General features: G+C 36.2%; 3 protein-coding genes and 5 non-coding genes across 8 annotated transcripts in view; 3 read left to right on the top strand and 5 right to left on the bottom strand.

Moving 5' to 3' along the window:
• Positions 1–27,555, top strand: part of LOC110439461 (uncharacterized) — a 1,085,403-nt gene that overhangs the window by 855,139 nt on the left and 202,709 nt on the right. The gene's annotated exons all lie outside the window — the stretch shown is intronic.
• Positions 1,471–4,200, top strand: zgc:174650. The gene is made up of 3 exons (NM_001114927.2): positions 1,471–1,523; positions 1,938–2,087; positions 3,167–4,200. The coding sequence occupies exons 2-3, from the start codon at positions 2,003–2,005 to the stop codon at positions 3,964–3,966; spliced, it is 885 nt and encodes a 294-aa protein (NP_001108399.2). The 5' UTR covers positions 1,471–1,523; positions 1,938–2,002; the 3' UTR covers positions 3,967–4,200.
• Positions 11,010–11,092, top strand: trnal-uag (transfer RNA leucine (anticodon UAG)). The gene has a single exon. It is a non-coding gene; the product is annotated as a tRNA-Leu (tRNA).
• Positions 12,064–12,136, bottom strand: trnav-cac (transfer RNA valine (anticodon CAC)). Its single transcript has one exon. It is a non-coding gene; the product is annotated as a tRNA-Val (tRNA).
• Positions 12,241–12,313, bottom strand: trnav-cac (transfer RNA valine (anticodon CAC)). The gene has a single exon. It is a non-coding gene; the product is annotated as a tRNA-Val (tRNA).
• On the bottom strand, positions 13,952–14,025 carry trnav-cac (transfer RNA valine (anticodon CAC)). The gene has a single exon. It is a non-coding gene; the product is annotated as a tRNA-Val (tRNA).
• On the bottom strand, positions 14,130–14,202 carry trnav-uac (transfer RNA valine (anticodon UAC)). Its single transcript has one exon. It is a non-coding gene; the product is annotated as a tRNA-Val (tRNA).
• Positions 19,838–26,623, bottom strand: LOC137491001 (uncharacterized). Its single transcript, XM_068220033.2, has 3 exons — positions 26,529–26,623; positions 26,034–26,183; positions 19,838–22,840 (listed from the first exon to the last, which is right to left on the bottom strand). The coding sequence occupies exons 2-3, from the start codon at positions 26,116–26,118 to the stop codon at positions 22,287–22,289; spliced, it is 639 nt and encodes a 212-aa protein (XP_068076134.1). The 5' UTR covers positions 26,119–26,183; positions 26,529–26,623; the 3' UTR covers positions 19,838–22,286.

Raw genomic sequence — 27,555 nt, 5'->3', positions numbered from 1 at the left:
TCTTAGCACTTTTAGAGTTAAATGGTTGAAAGAGTGTTTAGCTAAGCCTTATTCAATATTGTATCATATTCCAAATAATTTGTTTAAAAAAATGGTGGCCTTGAATTTGTATTAAGAAATGATTATGATTGTTCAAAACTTCCTTTAAAGCTGTCTAATTTTCATAAGCAAGCACTACTTTTTTGGAAAATTATATTTACCCATATTTTTTCCCTCATAAATCCACTCTTTGGAATAATAGGGCTGTTATTATTTACAGAAAATCATTGTTTAAAAGTGACTGGTACAATAAAGGCATTATATTTATTAATGATTTGTTAGACAAAAATTGACTGCTACTATCTTAAAACGAATTATTAAATAAATATAGAGTTAAATCACAGATAAAGGTTATACTGAAATTTGCGAGGCTATACCTATTGCTTTGTTTAGGTTAATTCAAAGTAATTGTTTTGATCTCCCATTTATACTTATAACTTTTCTTCCATTTTTAAAAATATCAAATGTTGATATTTTCGATAGTAAATGTAACATCAAGCTTATTTACAAACAATTTAAAAGCTTATCATTGGTGATTTTAAGTGTCATCATCTAGGAGTTGTTAAACCCTTAGTAGGGAACAAAGCTTTTACCGTTTATCTTAAATATCCTGTAGCACCCAAGGTTAAGGAAACTCATTACAGAATTGTATTCAGGATATATCCTGTGAATTAGTTTATTCAAAAAAGATTTAACTTTGATGTTGACAAGTGTAGCTTCTGCTCCAGAAACACTCGATCACTTTTTTTTTTTTTTTTTGTGATCACTTATTTTTTTATTTTAAATTCTGGTTTGACATCCATCCTTGGCTTTCATTAAAGATGATTTCAGTCCCCCCTATTGTTCTAGAAGATATTTTATTTTACAAAGCTGATTTACATTGTTCTTTCTCTGATGTTGTGAACTTCATTTTAATGGGTAAATATCAAAAGTGCTGACCCTCTTTTAGATGTTTTCTTTCTAAGGTAGAGAAAGAGGCTCAAAGCTTCAAATACTTCAGAAACCAAAGTAAAATAACTGAAGCTCTCTTTACTTTATTTTAAAAACATTTATTGTCATAATGTTTTGTTTTTCTTTTGATGTAGAACTTTCGTTGCAGTTGTAACAAATTACATTTATTTTATATATTTGTAATGGTAAATATGCCTTGCGATGTTGATTGTTTCCATTTTTTGTGATGTAAACTTTTTTGCAACAATAATAAAAAAAACACATAAACTTAGTGGAATAAACAAGTTTTTCAAAATTGTTTTAAAATGTTTGGATTAAAAGTTTTGATCAACTTCAAATTCTAAATGTCGATGTATATGAGAGACAGCAGATATGTTGTGTAAAGTGGAAAACGAGGGAGAAATTTATCATGTCCTGACTGCAACAGTGAGTGGCAAAAAAAAAAAAACTAAACAAAAAAGACTTTTATTTTGGCGTGGTGTATGACGTCATTAGGCTGCGTCGCTTCCGCGCTGCAGTTTAACTGGAGGAAGGTTTGTTTCACAACTTTACACAAATATAAACCGATTGATTAAAGTTTCAGATTTTTCTTCCAATATGACATACCTGCTGTTGACTATAATTTTAATTCTTTATACAACGAAGTACTATTTTAATCACAGTAATCGAGGGCTATTGTTTGAACAACAGAAATGTGTGTAATAAGTGTTTTAATGAAGGTTTAATTTATTTAATAGAATAATGTCATTCTAATATAAGTATACATTATTATATATAAAAGAAATGGAGGACTAGTTTTTATCAGGTCATTTGTTTGTGGATATTGTTTCTTGCTCAGACTTACCTGATTTATTTTTGTTAATCACTCACATATAAAGAAACTGTTGAAGCAAGTGTTGAAGAGAAATTATTTTTTTTTTGTTTGTGGTTTTGTTCATTTTAAACAGGATAAAGTGTCCAAACGCAGTGAAAAGCTCCTGCTGAAACAACTGATCTCCACACTGTTTTAAAGATGGCGTTTATTAAAGAGGAGAGTGAAGATGTGAAGATTGAAGAAACATTCACAGTCAAACAGGAAGATCTGCAGGAACAAACAGGTTGATTTTTATTCTCAAAGACCAACTCAGTCATATGATCTTCATTCAGATATATTTTAATAATAAGAATACTAAATTAAATCCATCTTGCAGCCCTGAGTGTGCTGCCTAGTTCTCTTAAATAACTCCTCTTCAACACTTGTACATAAGCACTTATTGAAAGACAGGAACGAGTTTCTTTTGTTACTTGTTCTCAGGTCTTTTGTCATTATTTTATGTATTATTAGTCTCTCATTTTCTCTACCTTCTTAAGGTTGTTGCTTTTCTTGTTCTCCTGTTTGTAAGGTGTCCTTGAGCACTAAAAAGTCCTTGGGCACTAATGTCGTTTTAAAATTATTATTGAACAAATCCTTATATTTGCGCGTCACACTCACTATACAAATTTATCAGGACTTACTGAAAATGGAAAGGATTGGAAGGACATTTGCTGTGCTCTATCATTAATAGGGAAAAGGAAACTTTTTGCTAGATTGACTTTGTATCCAGAAGCATTTCCAAATTCTGAAATTATTGTAAAAACTTTTGGAATACATGTATCTGGATTCGACAGAAAAAGAAGATCATCCGCATATTATTATTAATATAGTCAGTCGTCGACTGAGGTGGGCCGGTCTAAGGCTTGAAATTCCAGAGCTAAAAAGAAGTCCCACTCCGGCCCTGTTCCCTTTCTGCTTTACACATTTTAGAAAAACATTTTGTTGTAATGATAAATATAAACAAATAAAAATTCCATTTAGAGCTTTCAAATCAGTGTCTTATTAATATGACCAAAATTACTTTTATGATCAATTGTGTAAGAAACTCTGAAAACTGGACTGACACGGTTTCAATTTATTATAACTTCTATGTTAAGTGGCTTTGACACCATTTGCATTGTAAAAGCACTAGATAAATAAGGATGACGTGAATCTGCTTAAATGTGTAAACGTTAATGGACCAAACAAAATATGATCTGGATATTTTACATTTACCATGCATCAAAATTGCAGTGTGTAGCCAATGTTTCCAGTGTCTTTTCACTTTTCAGCTTTTGATGAGAGTTTTTAAGACTTAATGAAAACATGTTTTATTTATTTCAGACCTAATTGAAGAGAATGAGGGGAGTAAAGAGGAGGAACATCATGTCAAAATTGAGGAAAAAACTCATTTACAGACTGATGATATTTTGAAAAGGGGAGACAAAAATAGTTTCACCTGCACTCAGTGTGGAAAGAGTTTTGGAAGAAAAGGCTATCTTAAGATTCACATGATGATCCACACTAGAGAGAAACCATTCACATGCACTCATTGTGGGAGGAGTTTTGGAAGAAATTTCGGTCTTAAGATTCACATGATGATCCACACTGGAGAGAAACCATTCACATGCACACATTGTGGGAAGAGTTTTAGCCAATCATCACACCTTAATCAACACATGAGGATCCACACTAGAGAGAAACCATTCACATGCACTCAGTGTGGGAAGAGTTTCAGCCGATCATCACACCTTAATGAACACATGATGATTCATAGCAGAAAGAAACCATTCACATGCACTCAGTGTGGGAAGAGTTTTGGAAGAAATTTCGGTCTTAAGATTCACATGAGGATCCACACTGGAGAGAACCCATTCACATGCACGCATTGTGGGAAGAGATTTAGCCAATCATCATCCCTTAATCAACACATGAGGATCCACACTGGAGAGAAACCATTCACATGCATTCAGTGTGGGAAGAGTTTCAAACAATCATCATCCCTTTATAATCACAAGAAGATCCACACTAGAGAGAAACCCTTTACTTGCACCCAGTGTGGAAAGACCTATAACTATTCATCACACCTTAATGAACATATGAGGATTCACACTAGAGAGAAACCATTCACTTGCACTCAGTGAGGGAAGAGTTTCATCCGCTCATCATCCCTTTATCTACACATTATGAGCCACACTTGAAAGAAACTTGCACTTAAGCCGCGGTCACATTGGACTTTTCTCCCCATGGATTTCCATTCATAAGCACGGGAATGCGTCAGACCGGAAACCAAGTTTGTGCATCAAGTTTCGCAGTTCACTGCATTGCAAAGTTCAAGCTTGGTGAACTCTGACCTGCAAAATCGCATCACTTGACTGTGTAAGACCAATTGAAGATCAAAACATGACCTCTCTGGATAGAAACGTAAAATATGGACCAATTTCTTTTTCTTTTTTTTTTATGTCTAATTATCTTGTTTAATCCCGCCCTTTTTCACAGCGCCATACAACAGAATTTCACATGCTTAAACGCTAGTGTGACCGTAGCTTCGGTGTGAGATGAGTTTCAGCAACTCCTCAGACCTTAATAAACACATGAAGACCCACACTAGAGAGAAACCATTAAATGCACTCAGTGTGGGAAGAGTTTCAACCGATCAGCAAACCTTAATGAACACATGAAGATCCACACTGGTGTGAAAGAGTATATGTGCTTTGAGTGTGAGAAGACTTTTAATACAAAATTGAAACTGCACCAGACGTTTCACACTGGAGAGACCGTACAAGTGTTCACACTGTGAGAAGAGGTTTAATCAGTAACACATCTGAAAACACAAAAGAGAATTCACACTGGAGAGAAACCGTACAGATCTGATCAGTGTCTACAGAGTTTCGCTTATTCGGCGCAGCTTAAGAAACACATGGACAAAAAGTTTCACACATGAATGCAGTAAAACATTTTCTCATGTGCACAGGATGTTTCATGTCTGAATAATGTTTGAAAAGGCTGAGTGACGATATACTGTTTTCCAACACTCCTACACTGCCATATGTGGGGTTGTAAATGTGTTGCGTTCCTTGCATTTACCATAAACACAATGATAGCGGCTGAGAGAAGAACAGTTTCACAAACATCTGGCAAACAGCACCTCTGCAGCTTAAAATCACTTTGCAAGTGATAGTACAGGTGCGGATACATCTGTACTCTCCAGTATATTCATGTAGCTAGTGTTGTTTTGGATGATGTTTTCTGTCTGACTCCCTGAATGAGAAACAAATCACTGGGAAGACACTGCACATCAAAGAGGGTGGAGCTCCAGGATGGTTAGTTTGCTGTATACCAGGGCCTCAAGTTTAGTATGCCCTTTCAATTGTCCTGTGTTGCAGGTTTTATTAGTTAAGTTTCTTCACTCTTAAGTTCAAGATTATTTCTAGTTTACTATATTAACTTTTTTAAGTAGAACACAAACTTAATAAATATTTTATTTAGGCAGAGCGACAGGTATTAAGTTTACAATATTAATACACTGTGATGGTCCCAAGACTCCAGATTGGAGTATGTGGTAAATCCTGATTGGATGCCTGCATTACTCATCAATGGGTTTATAAAAAATGTTGTGCTAGCTAGCCCAGGACGCTGTGTCTACTCAAGAGTCTTCATGGCAAGACCTGCCATCTCATTGAGTCTTTAACCTTATGGTTTTGTTTTGCATCCCTTGTATCATGTAGTTAAAGTGTTGTTGTGATTATATCCTAAGTTCTTTAACTTCATTATTATCTCTAGACATTTGTTGGTTGCTTTGATTGTTCTATGAGTTGCATTTTATAATAAATAATTTTCATTATGTTGTGACTCAAACAAGCGGGTCATAACACTGTAAAATGTGTCCGGTTGTATCCGAGATCTTGTCCTTTCAGTCGCGACCATAGTTGAGAGTAGGAACATGGATTGAGCGGTAAATTGAGAACACTGCCTTTCATCTCAGCTGCTTCAACACAACAGACAATCACATCAACTGCATTACTGCTGCTGCTGCACTGATCTATCATTTAATCTCACATTCCATTGCTCATAAAAAAAATACTTGAACTCCATTTGAGGTAAGGACTTTCCTTCAAACTTGAGATAGCCACCTTTTTACCTGTCAAACACCATGGTTTCTGACAGACTTACATGTGCTGTTTCTTTCCCTGCCATGTCACACTCAGCAGTAAACCGTCCCACTGCATGCTGAAGGTATGACAGTCCTAGCCTGCACCTAAAATTCTGTCAGTAAAAATTATTATATTTTTGAGATCAGCCTCAAATTAAGTTTGATGAAGTTCCATGCAATGTATATATTGAAGTCAGGGATGCATCTTTTAATCTTGGATTTGTCTTTGATAATTTGATGTCTTGTATTGATCGTTTATGAATTGACTGAATGAATTGGCATAATACTCATTTACCTGACTATTTAATTGTTATCTTTTGATTGATTCAAACAGAGTTTGTGTTATTATCTCTAGTAGATTAAGTTAAAGTCCATAACACCACAAGCCCCAGTACAGGTTAGTAACAGACTAAATCACAGTAGACGGAGCAGCATGGCACGTTATACGATGTTTTTAGAGATCCGACTAACATATTGGCATTAATTCATGTATACTTAGACTGTAAAAGGTTAAGAGGATAGACTTTTATCTATTAAACTTATAATAGTATTTGGATAGTATAGTGATTACTCTGTTACTAATAGTTTAAGTACGACTGGTCTGCTTTATTCTACAGTAATGATCATTATATGACTAAATAGCTCTGTTTGATTTAGGAGGTAGCAGATCTATGGGGACCGCATAAGAAATATCCTAATCTGAGTAAGTAGGGTTCTGCCTTTTTAGGATAGCGGTCAATCGCCACTATTTAATGACCAAGACTGACATACTTGTGTTTAAGAGATTGTATAATCGGCTGGTACAAGACTCAGGATGTTATAGGAATCCGAATGAACGAGAATAACATAAAAAAATAATGAACCGAACAGAATAATCAATCATAATCTAAAGTAATGTTGAAGGAAACAAGATAGTCGTATCAATGTTTTATAATTGGAGTCAGATAAAACGAGGATAAATATATTAATATTTTAAACCACCTCATACTAAAAATTGGAGTCAGATATTAGTTAAGTTAAAAGTAAATCAAAGACCGAACATGCAGTGAACCTTCATCCACCAGTGAACACCGTCATTGGACCAACTGCCTGGATCCTACAAAGTGGTGACCGACCTCCGTGATCTCCCAACCCATGGTATATTTTCCTTCATCCTCCTCTTCTTCTATTTTTATTCCTTTAATTTTAGTTTCTTGTTTTATTGCTAACCCTAAAGGTTCTGCGACTAGGGAATATAGTTGCGCTGAAAGAGGACATCCTTGTCTAATTGATCTTGTAATTTTAAAACAATCTGTTAAAAAACCATTACATTTTACTTTTGTTAAAGCCCCTTTATATAAAATTTTAATCCAATTAATAAAATTCTCTTTAACTCCATATGTTATGAGTACATCAAATAAATATTTATTTTAAAAAAGAACCTTTTCAAAATCTAACTTAATTCAATACCCATTCATCTTCTTTTCTAGTATATATTCTATTGTGCTTTTAATACTCATTGTTACATCTGCTATATCTCTCCCTTTTATTGCATATGCTTGGTTTGATTTAATTAATTTAGGCATTACTTCCTTTAATCTATTCGCTAAAACTTTTGCTAAAATCTTTAAATCTGTATTCAACATTGTTATTGGTCTATAATTTTGTAATTCAGTTTTTGCTCCTTTTCTTTTATATATTAACTTCATTAATCCCATCCCCATTCTTTCATTCATCTCATTACATCTAAAAATTTCTTAAAAAACTTCTTTAAGTATTCCTTTTAATATATCTTTTAAAACAATATAAAATTCATTTCCTATTCCATCTATACCTGGACTTTTCTTTTTATTTAGTTGATTTATTGCAATTTCAATCTCTTCTTCATTTCTCTGTCACATTCTTTGTTGTCATCTTTTTCTAATTTTACTTTTATATAATTTAGAATCTTCCTTTCTTTTTCTTCATCAATACCTCTTGCTTCAAAAAGATCTTCATAAAAATGTTTGATTTCTTCTAGTATTTCTGTTTCCTTTCGCAATTTTTCCATTTCTCCCTTTAATTTCCTTTATATTCCTGCTTTTACCTCTTTGCTTGTCTAAATATAAAAAGAATTTCGTGCATTTTTCCCCTTCTACTGTGTATTTAGATCTGCTCCTCAACATTGCCCCCTTATTTTTGTCTTCTTCTAAATCTCGTAATTTTTGCTCTATTTCTTTGATTTTTTAAAAATCTTTATTTTCCTTGTTTAATTCTTTTTCTAAGGATCTTTTAACTTCTTTATCTGTATACTTTTTACATCTTTGTAGTACTGCGCAATATTTGATTGTGTATTTTCTTATTTGATATTTTGTGTTTTCCCACCATATCCTTTTATCTTCATCATACATTCTATTTTCTTTTTCTTTCTCTATTATTTCTTTGACTTTTTGAACATAATCTTCATTTTTTAAAATGGTTGTGTTTAAAATCCAAGTTCCTGGTCCTTTTTGTATGTTATCTACATTCACTTTAAAATGCAAGAGCTTATGATCACTAAAACTGTTCTCTTCATACTGTATGTTTTCTATAAAATTCTCAATATTCCTAGTACATAATATAAAATCTATTCTTGTTTGACATATAAAATCTCCAACTATTTGTCTCCTTGAAAACTCTCTTTTTTCTTTGTTATTTTCCCTCCATATGTCTATTAAATTATTTTCTTTTATTAGCTCCTTTAGTTCTTTCCTTGCGGTGTCAGATTTAAAAACCATTCCATCTGCCATGTCTTGTTTATTAAAAACTGTATTAAAATCTCCTACCATTACTATTTTTTTATATCTCTTAATTACCTTATTTAAAATCTTTAAAAGCTCTTTTTTATCTTTCTCTTCCGTTGGTGCATGTATATTGGCTATAATCATTTCTTGTCCTTCATAGTCTTTTTTATTAAAAATGCCACCCCTCTTCCAGATTTGCCATCACCATTGTTATATAAGATATCCCCCTCCCACTTATTTTTAAAATCTTCCATTACATAATCTTTCCAGTTTGTTTCTTGTAATACTATCATGTCCTTATTTTTACATTTTTCTCTTATTTTCTCAAATTTCCCTTTTTCCATCATACCTCTTGCATTAAAAGATACACATTTTAAAACCATTAAAAGAAATAAAAATTAAATTAAAAACCTAAAAATCATTATTACTTATCATCTCCCTCCTTTTCCTTTAACACTTCATATCTGTTCATGTTTTTCATTCTTGTAGTCAATTTTCTCTTTGTACTTTCTAGATTAGGTTTAATCTTTAATGTCCTTCTTCGAATTGTTCTTCTCTCCTCTCTGTCCATTTTAATTTCTTCTTCTCTTCCAATTTCATTACTTTTTTCTTCATTTCTTTGTCCAGTCTTCACCTCATTGTCTCCACACATCTGAGAGTTGTCCATTGTTTCCATTTCTGTTTTCATTATCCTCTTCTTCTCTTTTTTCCTTTTCTTTGAAAAGCGTTTGCCTCTCCCTTTCTTCCAATATCAGTCTTTCATTTGCTTCATTTTGCATTTTTCCTCTCTCTTTTTCATGTCTTTCTTCACAAAAAATGTCATCTTCATTATTCCTCTTATGCATTTTCTTTTCCTCTTGAATTTCTTTTCCATTTTGTATCTCTTTCAGTAAGTCTTTTGGTTGTAAAACTCCTGCTTGTTCTTCTCCTTCATTTTGTTCTACATTGTTTACTTTATGCACTTGCCTGCTTATCTGGTTTCTCTCTTCTTCTTCCTCTGCCTCCATCCAACATTCACATTTTGCTAAAATTTGGAGGCATTCCGGGCATTTAATTGGATCACAGTTTCTTGCAAAATGTCCTCTTTCATCGCACTTAAAGCACCTAAAGTCTGGGCAGTCTTTCATCACATGCTCCGGGCTCATACACAGCCTCCAAGTCTTAACTTGGTGGCTGTGCATCACCCGGAAATATTGTGGTCCTTCTGCCGTTTCAAACTTCGTGCTGTATGGAAGCGAAGCCACCTCCTTGGGAAACCGTGTCTTTATGAACCTTGTCCCATCCTCAATCTCAGTGCCCGGATATGTCCTCCTTTTAATTTTTGATAAGGGGCTAACACCCCATCCATCCAATTTTTCTAATATTAAACTATCCTCCAGATAAACAGGCAAGTGCATAAAGGAGACAACTTAGTCTCTGTTTTGTAACATTTTAACTTCACAGTTCTCTTCATTTATTGTTAGTCCATCAATCAGTTTGTCACAAGTTTCTTCCTCTTCTAAAGTTATTTCATATTATTTGTCCTTTCTCTGTCTTATTGCCAAAATTCTCCCATGTCCACATTTTTCTGTTAACGCCTTAATAATGTCTGAAACTCTCACCTCTTTTACTTTGTCCACGTTTAGTATTACAGTTGCTTCCTTCAAGTACTTCTTTCCTCTCCTTTCATGTTGTCTTTCCTGTTGCTGATTTTCTTGTCGTTCCATGTTAGCCATGTTTGTTTCTCCTCCTCGTGCTGTGTTGTTTCCCATCTGTTTTCCCTCTCGTACTCCCGTGTCGTCTCCTCTTTGCTTTTCACCATCCATCTCTGTGTTATTTTCTCCTCTTGTTTTGCCCGAAAGTCCATTGAATTTGTCCTTTGTGCTTTCCATTGTCCCAAAAAAATCCAAGCAAAAAAGGTGAATAACCACCTTCCAGCTAGCACATGTGCTGCTGTCAGGTGGTTTAAACTCCAAAAATAAAAATAATAACTCCTTAAACTATATTAAACACCCAAAAAACTAAATAAAACAACAAAAGAAAGGGAGAGCCTTTCTCTCCCGTCTGCAGCCTTTCACTTCCTGTTTGCACACTAACTCCCTCTAGCGCCCTCAGGGTGGTATAGCCGTAAGCAATGACAGCTGTCAAGTGTTGGCTATTGAAACTAGGCGCAGCCCCAGGAGGCGAGCACAGCTTAGCTGCCTGCTGCGCCAATGAGCTGGACAGCCGGAGCTGGGCAAGCTGTGAAATGCCAGATTCCATGTCATGGTACTGCGGTGTGGCTCCGAGGAGACAGCTCCCGCCAAGTTTGCATGTCAGGATGGCCGAGTGGTCTAAGGCGCTGTGTTTAGGTCGCAGTCTCCCCTGGAGGTGTGGGTTCGAATCCCACTTCTGACAAACCGAACCTGTGGCAGTGCGTTCAGGCTGAAGTCTATAACTCTCGGCCCCCATGTCTGAATGATACAGTAACCCTGACAAGGTGCTGCATCACGTGGGCTTTATTGCAAGTGCACCGAAAGGGGATCAAAAGAATTGTTCTGGGATGGTATTGATTTTTAAGGTTTGCAGAGACATGTTTTCGTCAAATCCTCGTACAACGTCAAATCATGACATTTGACAGATCCACGCACTAGTATCGTGGATCATCCAGTGAGCAGAGAGCCGATTGAGAATGTGCGTAAAAGCAAATCTGAATGTTTCCGCCCAGTTTCTAACAGGAGACTCTCCGCTTGTAAAGCCATCGTGATAACCACAGGAGCCTCCCGTTAGGGTGAGAGCACTGTCTTGTGGTGCCAGCGCAGAGAGACTGAAAGTCACTTTCCGCAATGTTTTCATTCAATGTTCTACGCTGGTGGAATCACCTTCCCATTCCCACTCGGATTACGGATACACTGGTATCCTTCAAACGACAGCTAACACCCATCTCTTCAGAGTACACCCAAACCCTGGTGAATATCCCTCTCTCTAAAGAAAACGACACTCCTACTCCAGCACTAAATTCTCTGAGCACAAACAAATTACTTGGGATAAATAGCCCTTTTTCGTATTCATTGCCTCGTCTTGTTGAATACCTCCACTATTGTATGTCGCTTTGGACAAAAGAGTCCGCTAATTGTATGCTTCCGCCCAGTTTCGAACAGGAGACCTTTAGCGTGTAATGCAAACATGATAAACACTACACTACGAAAACCAATAGGCCAGTGCTGCTTCAAGTATTTATAGTCTTTTTTTATAGAGCTGTCTTGTACGGTCTGCACCGTGGAGGGCCAGCAAACGCACTGGCCACCTGCTCATGCACAACACAAAGCTAAAAGAAATCAGATTCTCAACAGAAGCCTGATTTGACAATTGTCATAAAAGCCAGAGGTTGTTTCTGCCCAGTTTCGAACTGGGGACCTTTCGCATGTGAGGCGAACGTGATAACCACTACACTACAGAAACCTTCAGGCAGAACAAGCAGATAACTCTTTTTGATTGGGTGCCTGTTGACGATCATTGCTGGGGGCACAGTGGATGCTATTATTTTCTCGCCAATAGAAGAGCACTTTTTCTGCTCGGTTTCGAACCGAGGACCTTTCGCGTGTGAGGCGAACGTGATGACCACTACACTATAGAAACCCCACAAGTGCTTTCACCAGCGAAGTTAGGCATGCAAGGATAAAACAAGGTGTACGCGTTTGTCAATCAAGAGGACAAAGCCAGCTAAGCATGACAATCTCCCTGCAGGTATTAGGGCCAATTTACAATCCGGGCCCAACACAGCTGTACAGGTCCTTGTGAAGTCCCCTTTCGTCACGTTTGAAGCACCTGAATTCTGGGCATTCCTTCATCACATTTTCTGAGCTCATGCATAGTCGACAGGTTTTTACCTGATTGGTGTGCATGACTCTAAAGTGCTGTGGCCCTTCCGCCGTCTCGATTTTGGTGCTGTATGGTAAGGAGACCATCTCTTCCGGAAATCTGTTTTTTACAAACCTTGTTCCATCTTCTATGTTTGTGCCAGGATACAATCTTCTTTTCATTTTAGATATGGGGAAAACTCCCCATCCCTCTAGCTTGCTTAAAATTTCTTCATCTGCTAGGTAAACAGGCAGATGCTTGAACGAAACAACATAGTCTCTGTTTTGTAACCTCCGTACTTTAGATTTCACTCCTTGAATTGTCAATCCATTGTCTATTAAAATTTCGGTGTCATCTTCAGTCTCCACTGTTACTTCATCCTCCCTTGTTTGTTTGGGTCTCAACGCCAGAATTCTTCCTTCTCCAATCAGCTCCGTGACTGCTTTGATTATATCAAATCTTCTTGCATCTTTTACATTTTCCACTTCTACAGTTACTGTTGCTTCCTTTGTGCATACTCTTCTTTGTATCTCTTGCTTATCCTTACCTTTTTCACCTCTTCGTTGGCCGGGCTCTTCATTTTATTTATCTCTTTGTCTGTTGTCAAGTCCATTTTCTTTATCTCTTCGTGCAAGTCCCTCCATTTCCATGTCGTTGCCGGGGAATCTGTCCATGATTAAAAATAAAACACACTACATAACCACCCTTCAGTCAGCAAAATGCTGCTGTTAGGTGGTTTTTGAAGACAAAAACAAAACAAACAAACAAAAACACTCAAGGTCAATAAACAAAAAGGTAGACAAACAAAATGGGGAGAGCCTTTCTCTCCGTACTGCTGCCAACTCACTTAGGGCCTGTTTGCTCTATAGCGCCCTCAGGGTGGTGTGGCCGTAAGCAATGACAGCTGTCAAGTGTTAGCTATTGAAACTAGGCGCAGCCCCAGGAGGCGAGCACAGCTTAGCTGCCTGCTGCGCCAATGAGCTGGACAGCCGGAGCTGGGCAAGCTGTGAAACGCCAGATTCCATGTCACGGTACTGCGGTGTGGCTCCCAGGAGACAGCTCCTGCCAAGTTTGCATGTCCGGATGGCCGAGCGGTCTAACGTGCTGTGTTCAAGTTGCAGTCTCCCCTGGAGGCGTGGGTTCGAATCCCACTTCTGACAAACCGAACCTGCGGCAGTGCGTTCAGGCTGAAGTCTGTAACTCTCTGCCCCCATGTCTGAATGATACAGTAACACTGACAAGGCACCGCGTCACAAGGGCTTTAATGCAAGTGCACCGAAAGGGGATCAAAAGAATTGTTCTGGGATGGTGTTGATTTTTAAGGTTTCTAGCTTCACACACGCAGAAAGAATGTTTTTAGTGAACGTCAGTACTCAACAGAAGCCTGATTTGACAATTGTCATAAAAGCCAGAAGTTGTTTCTGCCCAGTTTCGAACTGGGGGACCTTTCGCGTGTGACGCGAACGTGATAACCACTACACTACGGAAACCTTCAGGCAAAACAAGCAGATAACCCTTTTTGATTGGGTGCCTGTTGTCGATCATTGCTGGTGCGGCAGTGGATGCTATTATTTTCTCGCAAAAAGAAGAGCACTGTTTCTGCTTGGTTTCGAACCGAGGACCTTTCACATGTAAGGTGAACGTGATAACCACTACACTACAGAAACCCCACAAGCGCTTTCACCAGCGAAGTTAGGCCTGCAAGGATAAAACAAGGTGTACGCATTTGTCAATCAAGCGGACAAAGCCAACTCAGCGTGACAAGCTCCCTGCAGGTATTAGGGCCAATTTACAATCCGGGCCCAACACAGCTGTACAGGTCCTTGCGAAATGTCCCCTTTCGTCACGTTTGAAGCACCTGAATTCTGGGCATTCCTTCATCACATTTTCTGAGCTCATGCATAGTCGACAGGTTTTTACCTTATTGGTGTGCATGACTCTAAAGTGCTGTGGCGCTTCCACCGTCTCGATTTTGGTACTGTATGGTAAGGAGACCATCTCTTCTGGAAATCTGTTTTTTACAAACCATGTTTCATCTTCTATGTTTGTGCCAGGATACAATCTTCTCTTAATGGTAACACTTTATTTTGATGGTCCCCCTTTAGATAGTCTGTTGACCATAAGTTACTTTTCAAGTTCTTATCTGTTTACTCTCATCTGGGTAGTATCTGTAGATTGTCTTTTAAATGTTCTTAGGCAATCATTACAATTTTTACAACACGTAAACATTTATTAAACTTTTAGTAAGTTGTGTTACCAAAATAAGTTCTAGATGGTCAACAATCTATCAGTATATATGCAACAAATCCTCAACATTTATTAAACTTTTAATAAGTTACATGCTACCAAATTAGGTTGTAGTGTATTACAGTGTATTAGTAGATATGCAACAAATCTTAAACAAGTTTTCAGAACATTTACCATCAAGATTTTTTTGTTTTTCATTGTCTGCATGTAGTTGTTAATCAGTTTATCAATAGACTTTCAGTAAACATTCAGGTGCCTATTAGCAACACAACATAATTTAAAATGAACTTTAAACAAATATAAAGTTAGGGTTAGGTAAAAATTTCATACATGCATTTGCAAAAGTCTTCAACTAACTATTCATTGCATTTAACCCAACTTTCAGTAGACAGTTAGTGTAGTTTAAGTTACATTTATCTGCTCATCTGTTGTCACACTAGGCCCATCAATATGAAGTGAAAAATTAAGAAATGCTGTTGAATGACTGTAAGGAGCCAACATCACAGACAGCATGGTTACTATTCTGTAAATGTTCAGCAGATAGTCAACTGACAGGTAGTAGCAACACTGATGCAAATATTTGAAGACAGACACAACAGCACTACACATACAAGAACATAAAATAAAAACCAGAGTCATTAGTTCGTCCAACTGCTTTTAATGTATTGCTGTCAAAAAACAAAATAAACAGCCCAGATAATTAAGCCGAGGAAAACATTCACTTCAGGACAACTAAAAACAATTGTTACATTTGAAGAGTTCATTTGAAGAGTACATTTGAAAAGTGTATATATTTTTAAGTCTCAGCTCTGCAATTTAACTATTTTTGTGGCAAATATTTTTTTCATTATCTTTCAAATAGTAGGCTGAAAAAAAACAAATTTTAGAATAACTATTTATATGGCAGGCAATGTGGTGGCGCTGAGGGTAGAACGTTCGCCTCACAGTAAGAAGGTCGTTGGTTCCAGCCTCAGCTAGGTCAGGTGGGATTTCTGTGTGGAGTTTGCATGTTCTCCCTGTGTTTGTGTGGGTGTCCTCTGGGTGCTCTGGTTTCCTCCACAAATCCAAAGACATGTGGTACAGGTAAATTGAGTAGGCTCAAATATGTGTGTGTTTGGATGTTTCCCAGTGATGCATTGCAGCTGGAAGGGCATCTGTTGTGTAAAACATGGATAGTGCTGAATAAGCTCTAGGGTTATTCCATTGTGGCAACTCCAGACTAATAAAGGGACTAAGCTGAAAAGAAAATTAATGAATTTAGTCGGAATTTAAAGGTTTTTGCATCTGATTTCAATATTATTATTATTTTTGCCTTTATAAGCTAAGCTTATTGTGCTGTAGGTTTTTGCTTCTACATTTTACCAACAGTAAACCAGAGCATTATTGAACAAAGAAACATACAAAAAAACATGGCCTTAACAATAAGTGACAGCAAATCTACTCTAATTACTTATTCAGATAGAAAGACAAAAGTGAACCCTTACTTTTCATTGATACAACCTTTGAGAGCTAAAGTGGCAGTGTGCCGATTTACTTTGAATCTTTTGCTACTTATGTTTGTTTTTTGATCGTGCACCTGCCTTCAAGATTTTTCTAGATGTGCGCACATTTCTGTTTTTTACAACCTTTATGCAAAAATCTCCATCAATGACCTCTCTATATTTTTGAGCAAACTCTGTTCATTTTCCTGGTGTGAAGCTGATTCTGTTAAATTGCTCCCTGTTCGCAAAGTACAGCTCTGCAATTGCAGCGAGCTGGGCCACTGCATTTTGAAAGACACCTTCTCTCTGGAACGCTCTGGTCATGGTTGCTCCACGTCTTGTCAGCTTCAAAAGCCTTTTGTAGCAATGTATGACATCACGTACAGCTGAAAAACAATTAAAAACAATTACTACCTTCATCACCAAATAATTGCAATGCAGTAATTTTAATTTAAGTTAATAATGTTTTTAAGTTAATGCAGTAAGCCTGATGAGCACATAAAATGATAGAAATAAGTATCATTAACATGCACATTCGTTTGTGTGTGTGTGTGAGAGTGAGTGAAAGACAGCATGTAGTAGTGTGTGTAAGAGAGAGAGCCAGTACATGTTTATAAGAGAGCATGTGGAAGTGTGTATGTGAGAGAGAGCTTATCTTTGTGAGTGAGAGCATGTACATGTGTCTGTGAGATGTCTATGTGTTTGTGTTGGCAACATTGTATCATTTACAGTCATGCTGTAAAGTCACAAAGTCATTCTGAATTGAATTGAGATAGAATGTGTGTGTGAGAGAGAGCATGTACAAGAGTGAGTGTGTTAGTGAGAGTGCGTACAAGTGTGTGTGTGTGAGACTAGTTAGTGTTGTGCTGAAATTTGATATGTCCTGAAAACTTGTCAGACCAAACAGTTATTTACTTTTTGGTTTTATTTATTTAATAAATGTATATGGTATTTAAGCAAAGTTTTAGGGGAACTGGATATAATTATAAAGAATAATATTTTTTTTACATAATATAATCATTTTTATTTTAAATTTTATTTTAAATAATACTAGGCCTACACACACACACACACACACACACACACACAGTCTAAAAATTGATTATTAAGCATTTAATATACACCCAGTCTAAAGCATGAAGTTTCCAGAAGCACTCAAACTGCTCAAAGCTGGGCTAATGCTGAGGTTTCATCTTTGGGTAGAGACTCAATAATATCCATCTGCACAGTGTGACGTCACATTCGACCGGCGCGTGCGTGTGTGTGTGTGGCTTTTTTTCTGTGTTAGTGGGCGAGGCCGCAGGTTTCAAATCTCCCGGGTTTGCGCACGCAACTACTTGTGTTTCGTAGATACAACATCATGAAACACCTAATGACTCGTTATCAAGACGACTCATTTGAAGCACTATGAGTCGACTCTTTTATAGATGAATCAACAGTTTTAAACACTGTACACTTACAGATTTAAGCCATAGCTGGATATTTCACTTCACTTAGAGCTGTGTTACACACTACATGGAAGGGCATTTTCAAAAACCCATAATATGGACTCTTTAACAAAATAAATACACTATTTAAAGAGCCCATATTATACATGAAATAGGGTCATATCTTGGTTGTAAGGGTCTCCAACAACAGTTTAATATGTATGCGAGGTCAAAAAACACTTTCGTGGTCTTATAATCTGCATTTATGTTTACCTAATTATCCCAGCGACTCCTGTATGAATCGTCCAGTGATTCATTTGTTCCCAAACCCCTCCTTAGCGTGAAGCTAATCTGCGCTGATTGGACCAATGACAGCCTGTTGCGATTGGTCGACTGCTTTCAGTCAGAGTGAAATGGCCAATAGCTAATCAGCAATATAAAAGTAATCACAGTTCATACACGCTCGATAGTGTAGGCGTGGATTTTAGCTGCCAGTGGGTCAATGTAAATACAGTCGATGGACTTGAAAATACAGACGACTAACTATTTTATTGAGCAAAAACTCAAAAACAGTTGAGGAGATCTCCTAGCTTCTCACTCTGCTCTTTTCACAGACACACACACGCATATTGCACACACACACACACGCACTTAACCCTGCTCCGGACGACAACGCGCGCGCACACACACACAAACACACACACCTCGGACGACAGCGCGCACACACAGACACACACACTACTCCTCCTCCACGGAGCTCCATTAACAAAGCAGCACGCGTCGCGTTTTTAACGTGACTTTGCACGCGATAAGAGAATATAGCCAGTTAACCTGATACAGTACACGCGGTTACAAGTAACAAATCACAACTAAATACATTTGCAAGCTAGAGTCAACGAGGCAACTTTAATCGCACGTACTTACACTTGAGAAATGGAGGAAGAAAAATCCTGACGTCCATCAATAAGTTACTCTTTACTAATCCTTCCTTTAACAAACGCTGATGAAGTATTCTTTGTAGCATGTAGTTTCCAGAAGTTTCCAGTAGTTTCCAACTGCTTGGCTATAATGATGAGGTTTCATCTTTGGGTAGAGACTCAATATATCCATCTGCAGTGTGACTTCAATCCACCGGCATGTTTGTGTGTGTGTGTGTGTGTGTGTGTGTGTGTGTCTCTGGGTTTCTGCGTCAGAGGGCGGGGCCTCAGGTTGCGCGTGCACGTGAATAACTTGGTTTCGTTCGTACGTCATGGCGAAACACCTAATGAATCGGTATCAAGGCGACTCGTTTGAAGCACTATGAGTCAACTCTTTTATAGATGAATCAACCGTTTTAAACACTGTATTCTTACAGATTTAAGCCTTAGCTGGATACTTCACTTCACTTAGAGCTGTGTTACACACTACATGGAGGGGAATTTTCAAAAACCCATAATATGGGCTCTTTAAATAAAATGCGCAATAAAATAGAAACCAACAACAAGTGAAATAGAAGAAACTGTAGAACTATTATGGTTATAAACTATATAAATACACACACATGTGAGGGTCCATCTATTAGTCCCATGACAGAGCTAACAGCATGGGTGAAGGTTAACTGTGTGTAAACCTTTTAGCACATGTGAAAAGAAATATTTTTATTAGTTATGATTTATTTTAATTTGTTTCTAGCTCTGAATTTTAATCTGACTCCAATTTATAATCATTTTAGATTTAGATTCATCTAATTCCAGCTGATTACCTTATAGGTCGTGATTAGGTCTAATTTAGATTTATTAACCTAATAAATCCTTATATTCAATTAATGTTTCATCGTTTACTCAAAGTTGCTTAAAGTCAGTATGCTGGCCAGTTTCATCTGCTCACGGACATATCTTCTCCAGTTCCGATTCTTAGCAGATAAGCTCATTTCCTTTAAGTAATAATAGGCCGCCCTATGCTTGCACATACTTAAAGAAAGTTTGATTTAGCTCCTAGATGATATCATACCCCTAGATTATATCATCAGTGATTGTCAGAAATCAACAGGTCTCTAATGCTGTGCCCATGCTCCATCCATTGCGCCTGAATGGATGACTAATCCTGGTCGTAGACTGCGGAAACATCAGCCTAAACAGTCTACTAGATTTAAATGATTTCAGGAGATATTAGAGTTAAACAAGAATTGTACATTTATTTGTTAGGAAAAGATTTTCACATAATTAAACAAAATAAGCCACTCAAGATTGTACAACATCAATTACTCAAAGATACATTTAAGAGTTAAAGAGGAATACCTGACCATGTAGAAATACATTGCAGCATATAAGTCTTGATGCAGAGCTCAGAGACTCACAACCTGCAATGAGTTATCCCATTTACAGGATCCCACGGACACTTCTGCACCCTTTGCCTAAATACTCAAATCATCATAAATTCAAGACAATAAAAGCTTCACTAAGACTCTTGCCTGGTCATGAGTTGATGCGAAGACCATTTTGCCTGGAGTGGAGCATCTGGCAAAGATCTTAAACCCAAAGTCAAAACCCAAATTAACTGATATAAAGGAGATTGTAAAATACTACAGTGAAATTAAGATCACTTTACCAATCACACAGAGACATTTAAAATCACACCAAACATGAATATAAAGCCACAAGATACACCATATTAAAAATTTAAACATTCGGTGTGAAATGTGAGTGAGCTGCTCTGGTGGAGAAGGTAAAGTCCAGGGCAAAGAGGGCGACTCGGGATGCACGATCGAGACAAACTGAACAACTGGTTTTCTAGCTGATCTTCTTCTCACATTAGAAAGTTTATTGTTTTAGTGACTGACCATTCTCATGCTCTTGTCTCGTGTGGAGTTCCATAACAGTTTGCAGATTTTAATATTATAGAGAGATATAGCCATCCTTACATTATTATGTGCATATCTGATCTTAAACTGTAGTTCCACTGTACACTGCAACGAGAACCTCAGTCAATAATATTTATGTAAAACTGAATTTTGTTGCATCATATGATTATATTTTAAACTTCTCATAAAATCATCAAACAATGTGTACCTAAAAAGCATTTTGTAAAAAATAAAAAAGGTCTGTCCTATTGTCACTAAGTTATTGTTACTTTTTTTCTACTGGATATGTGGTTTATATCTAGTATATAAATATTGATTTGTCTATTTGCTGGCTTGCTATCAGAAAACAAACACTAAGCTAGGCGATAAATGAATTAAATTCTACAATTACAAGTGATTTGTAATTTGTTCATTTATACCCCATTTTTGATTAATAATGTTTTTCTATGCAGACTTTATGTGTTGGTCTAATATGTGTATAAAGAAAGATTTCATTTGCATTTACTCATTTAGCATCTTTTATCCTGCAACCAACAACTAATGACAAAAGAAGAAACAGACTCAGCCTACCAAAAGTTCAGAGCTTGTGTTTTTAAATGCTAACAAACCTTAAGCCAATTCCAACAAGTAAAGCCACACAGTATTGTTTTAAAGCTTATTTAATTTAATTTTTTTTTTAAATGCACTGTTCTATTCTAAAGTCAAGTTGTTAAGCTCATTAGGCCCTGTGGCTTTTGTATTTTTATTTGTATAATTTTTCACTTAAATTGCTATTTCATAAAGACATCTATTGGAAAGAGTTGCCATATTTGATATAAAGCTTTTATGGCACAAATGTGTTATTTAATTTAAAGCTTACTTGTTTTTATTTATTATAAAGCCTAGCTTGATGTGCTTGATTATTTTCTTTTGATTATTTTATTGTTGTGAAAAACTATTCACAAAGACAATTTGATTTATTAAATAATTCATCTCTTATGCATTCTTTCATGTTATGTGACAAAAGAATGAATGACTCGGATAAACTAAAAGATTAATTAATTCGCTCATGCGCACATTGTGTAGTGCGAGACAAGATCAGTTCATTTTTCGAGTCCTCTATCGGGTCTGAGGTGTTCGTTCACCACGTGAAAGACTAAAGCCTAGCCAATTATATGCCTTTAGAGCCAGAAATATAATTGATCCATTCACCTCTCAAGGCCTCGTTCTGAGTCGTTCATCACGTGAAAGAAAGAAGCCAATCGTATGCATTTAGAGCCAGAAAAAGAATTGATCCGTTCACCTCTCGAGTCCTCGGGTTTGAGTCATTCGTTCAAGTGATGACCGAACGTCTCAAGAACCAGAAGACTCGAAAGGTGAACTAATTATCATGGCTCCTATCGGCTCAGACTGGGTACATTGGTTAAGATTATATGTGAATGTCAGTGTAATGTGAACGCACCACTGACATTTGAAGACATGAAGAGGTGAGCAGGTAAACATTGAATTATTATTTTTTCATTCTTATAGTATTCTATTTATGACTTATTTGTTGTGTAATCAACCTTCTGGGCTAGTTGTAGATGTGTTTGAAAGCATTTTGTAACATTTTAATACAATTTTGGCAAATTGAACCGAATAAACAAAATGACTCGAAAAAACATTTGTACATCTCGATGAACGAGACTCAAAGATCCTAGTCAGTAAAATGATCCGAACTTCCCATCACTATTCATTATGCGAAATTCTGTTGTACGCCGCTGCAAAAAGGGGCGGGATTAAACAAGATGATTAGACATGAATGGTTTCTCTCCAGTGTGGGTCCTCATGTGTCGATGAAGGTTTGATGAAAAGTTAAAACTCTTCCCACACTGAGTGCATGTGAATGGTTTCTCTCCAGTGTGGATTCTCATGTGTGTATTAAGGTTTGATGAGCAGTTAAAACTCTTCTCACACTGAGTGCATGTGAATGGTTTCTCTCCAGTGTGAATCCTCATATGTTGATGAAGGTCTGATGAGCGGTTAAAACTTTTCCCACATTGAGTGCATTTGAATGGTTTCTTTCTAGTGTGGATCCTCATGTGTATATTAAGGTTTGATGATTGGCTGAAACTCTTCCCACACTGAGTGCATGTGAATGGTTTCTCTCCACTGTGGATTCTCATATGAATCTTAAGATTGCCTTTTCTTCCAAAACTCTTTCCACACTGAGTGCAGGTAAAACAATTATTGTCTCTCCCTTTCAAAATATCATCAGTCTGTAAATTAGTTTTTTCCTCAATTTTGACATGATGTTCCTCCTCTTTACTCCCCTCATACTCTTCAATTAGGTCTGAAAAAAAACACTAGTTTTTATCAAGTCTTAAAAACTCTCATCAAAAGCTGAAAAGTGAAAAGACACTGGAAACATTGGCTACACACACTGGAATTTTGATGCACAGTAAATGTAAAATAAATCAAATCATATTGTGTTCGGTCCATTAACGTGTACACATTTAAGCAGATTCAATTCAATTAATCTTTATTTTTCTAGTGCTTTTACAATGTAAATTGTTTCAAAGCCGCTTAACATAGAAGTTATAGTTTATGGACTATGCACAAACTCTGCTGACATGGTTCCGGTAGAATATCAGTCAGGTTCTTTACGTCCGCATAGCGCATTATACAGCAAAATTTAATTTTGCGGCGAAACCTAAACGCATCAGAGGATGGCAAAGAAGGGAGATTTATTCTTAAATTGATGAGGATCTAGTGCCAGTGGATGTCCAGCATCTGGAACATCATTATTGTTCAGTTCCAGAACCCAAAATAGTTTTTTAATACACCAGATCAGTCTGACAATCTCCGTGAAGAGGTGGAATGACTAAAAGGAGACTGCTTCGATGCTGCTTTTATTGCTGTTATAAGGTTCTAAAGGTACAGTTAAAAAATTATGTACTAGAATTTACATCATTTAGAATGTAATAGGCAAATAACAATCTGAAACAAATGTGTCAAGCGCAAGTATTTATATGAAAAACCTAATCAGAGTACCCGAGGTACAGATGGGTGTTACGGCCCTGGATTACTATATGAGGGGTGCCAAACACACCGTGTGTAGTACTGCTCATCAGCACCAATCACCTATTGTGCAGTTCTGTACACTGGAGACCTCTTTTGGTTACTGAAACAGCTTTAGCTATCAGTAATGAAGACATTTCTACATTAGAAATATTGCCACCACACAGTGTTGGGCAGTAGCGTCGCTACAAGTAGTGACGCTACTAGCTTATCTACATTTCTCAGTAGTGTGGTGGTAGTGTCACTAGTTTTTAAATTAAATAGCTTTTGTGTAGCGAAGCTATTATTTTAGTCAAGTAGCGTTCACACAAGCTACATTTACCGATTGCAGAACAATAAGTGACAGTACTGACATTCACGGAGCTGTGAGGCCGGTGTCTAGCCGATGAAACTAAATCCATAATGAGGCGAGAAAGACAATTTCTTTTTTTTCCTGTTTTACGGTGGTCAGGATTCTGTTTATCCAGAGTTAGAATGACCCAGAGTTAGATTGACCCAGGGTTAACAATTTTTTGCATATCATCAGCATGCTGTAATCCATTTCTTAATCAGCAAAAGTCATTTTTAGACTGGTTTGTTGGCCAGTTGAAGTCAGTGCACTGCTAAATGTTATTGTTCTACTATAATTAGTTTTTTTTCCCTCATGTCGTCCCACAGCAACATCATATAGTTTAGAATACTGTACAATGTTTTATAATAAATAATTATTTTAGTGTCCATTTCATTCAGCAGATTTCAAATTAGTGCATAGTGCATTAGTGAATAATTAAACCATTATGATAAATGGAGTTAAAATGCCCTTTTTGAATAAAAAGTGGAAAGTTTTATTGAGATGGATTGTTGGTGATTGTTGGTGATTGTATGGGTTTTGGCCAGATTGGGTAGCAAAACATGAACAAAGGAAAATGAAGACTTGTTTAAAAAGATTTAGGACCTACAACACAATATTTCAGTAAATTTAGGACTTTTTAAAGCCTGAAATTTAGATTTTGGAATTTATATATATGGATGGATGGATGGATGGATGGATAGATGTGTGTGTGTATTTTATTATGAAATTATTTTATTTTGGTCGTCCAACTGTGTTTCTAGAAAGACTTAAGTTTTTAAAAAAACTTGAATCTTCTCTGGGCAAATTAGTTGCAACACTCATCCTTTATAAATTCTCCTTCAGTGAAGGGTTTCCTGTGCTGTGCGATTAGCTGAACTACCTCATAACTCGCCAAACTGCAAAAAATGCTTTTCTTACTTAGATTTTTTGTTGTCTTGTTTTGAGTCCAAATATCTAAAAATTCTCAAAAAAATTGTCTTGTTTTGAGAAATAAAATGCTAATATTTTCCTTAATATGCAATTTTTTCCTTAAAACAAGCAAATTAATCTGGCAATGGGGTAAGCAAAATAATCTTATGTCAAAAGAAAAAAACAGGATTATTTTGCTTACCCCATTGGCAGATTATTTTAGCTTGTTTTAAGGAAAAACTCACTTAATATTGGCATATTATTTCTCAAAACAAATTAGAAAATTCTCCTTTATTTAAGATTTTTTAGATATTTGGAATTGAAACAAGACAAAAAATATAAATAAAAAATAAATTTTGCAGTGCAATGTCGAATTTTCTTGAACTTTAATAACACAAAAAAACTGCTGTTGTTGAGCTGATAAGGCGCTGCTAATTGTTTTACTTTCTGATCTCATTCGGCACTAGTGTAAGAGCTAAAGGCCTGATGTTTTGTTTCATAATGTCTTTTAATATTATATTCCTTCATTACTGCAACTGATTCCTGGCAAATTAAACAGATACATTTCCCACTGACCTCTGTGAAGAAAAATTCTTTGCCCCAACGTGACTGAAACTTCTTGCACTGACTGTTGATTTTCCTTTTTCTTGGTGCGCCATGGCTCGCCAAAATGTGATTATCAATTATGTTTCCTTCAGTTTGGTTGGTTAGTTTTACTTCATAACAAGAAGTAATGACTAATTTAAGGCATGTAATAGCGATACCCGATGGTTATTTATTGAATTACGTTTATTTTTGTATAGCGGCCAGATTCTATTAATATTGGCCCACGGGCCGTAGTTTGGACACCCCTGTTCTATGGGAATACTATAAGTCAAATATCCTCAGCTCAGTTAAACTTTTTTATTTGTTTATTGTTTTTATTTATTTTATATAGTGCCAGTGCTTAAGGACACTTTACAAACAGTAGGAGAACAAGAAAAGCAATAACCTTAAGAAGGTAAAGAAAATGGGAGACTAATAATACATAAAATAATGACAAAAGACCTGAGAAGAAGTAACAAAAGAAACTCATTCCTGTCTTTCAATGAGTGCTTATGTGAATTAAGGAGAATTAGGCAGCACACTCAGGGCTGCAAGATGGATTAATTTAGTATTCTTATTATTAAAATATATCTGATAGAGGATCAAATGACTGAGTTGGTCTTTGAGAATGAAAATCAACCTGTTTGTTCCTGCAAATCTTCCTGCTTGACTGTGAATGTTTCTTCAATCTTCACATCTTCACTCTCCTCTTTAATAAACGCCATCTTTATAACAGTGTGGAGATCAGTCTCTTCAGCAGGAGTTTTTCTCTGTGTTTGGACACTTTATCCTGTTTAAAATGAACAAAACAATAAAAATGTCCTGTTTAAAATAAATAAAACATTGAACAGAAACAAAATAATTCATCTTCAACACTTGCTTCAACAGTTTCTTTATATGAGAGTAATTAACAAAAAGAAATCAGGCAAATTAAAAGGTCATTAAAATATGTATTACACACATTTCTGTTAACTTATTCAAACAATAGACCTTCATTACTGTGAGTAAAATAGTACTACGTTGTATAAAGGGTTAATTAATATTGACAACAGCAGGTTCAAAATTTAGCATTGGATGAAAATCCTGAAACTTTAATCAATCAGTTTGTATTTCTGTAAAAGTTTTAAACACAAACCTCTGTCCAGTTGAATTCCAGCGCAGGAGCGGCACAGCCTTATGACGTCACACACTACGCCAAAATAAAAGTCTTTTTTGTTTAGCTTTTTTGCCACTTACTGTTGCAGTCATGACTTATTGATACATTTCTCCCTCGTTTTCCACTTTCCACTATATCTGCTCTCTCTCTATCACACACACACACACACACACACAGCGAGAGAGGCACAGATAAACAGTATTTGAAGTTAACCAAACCTTTAATCTAAACTTTTTAAGACAATTTTGAAAAAAAAATAAAATTTAATCCACTTTATGATGACTTGCAGGTCTAAAACACATTACTATTAATATCCAAATCTCATCCTTGAAATTATGACATCTACTTTCCTATTTCTACAACTTCATAGGCTATATACTGTAAGAAATGAATGTTGGTCAAGCTCCTGCACTATTTACAAATAATCTACAAGCAGAAAAACAGTAGTAAAAGTATATCTTCATTGCAGTGTGATTATTAAATGTGTATTTTCAGAAAGGTCATGTGTCCCTTTACCAACCCAACTTAATAGATTATAGAAAAAATCTATTTGTAATAATAAAATAATAGACAATTGATTTCCCAGTAAAATATACAATCGTTGCACATTATTTTCAAAATAAAACCCAAGATCTAAAATATTTTTATCAAACTTTCCAACAATATTAACTGGCCCTTATTGATTAATTAGGAAATCACACAAAATGTTTTGCTGCGGTTATAAACAATTTGTTCATTTTCATAAAATTTGAACATGACTGTAAAACAAGATGACAGGGTGGACATTGGCATGACGGTGGACAAAGGCTTTATTAAGTGAACTAAATATGGAGGAACATTTAAAGAACAACAGGTACAACAACAAATATTAAAGGGTTTATGTAAAAAGGATTGTAAACGTTTTCAAGAATTCTACTTCTGTTTTTACTGCAAACAACTGAGCCACTATGCTGCCTCTTCTGTTATCAATCAGCTTTTATCAATATGCAAATTAATGGGAAAATAA

Source organism: Danio rerio, chromosome 4 (assembly GCF_049306965.1).
Source record: "Danio rerio strain Tuebingen ecotype United States chromosome 4, GRCz12tu, whole genome shotgun sequence".
Lineage (NCBI taxonomy): Eukaryota > Metazoa > Chordata > Actinopteri > Cypriniformes > Danionidae > Danio > Danio rerio.
The sequence above is the reverse complement of the archived record's forward strand: the minus strand, read 5'-3'. Positions and strand labels throughout refer to the sequence as shown.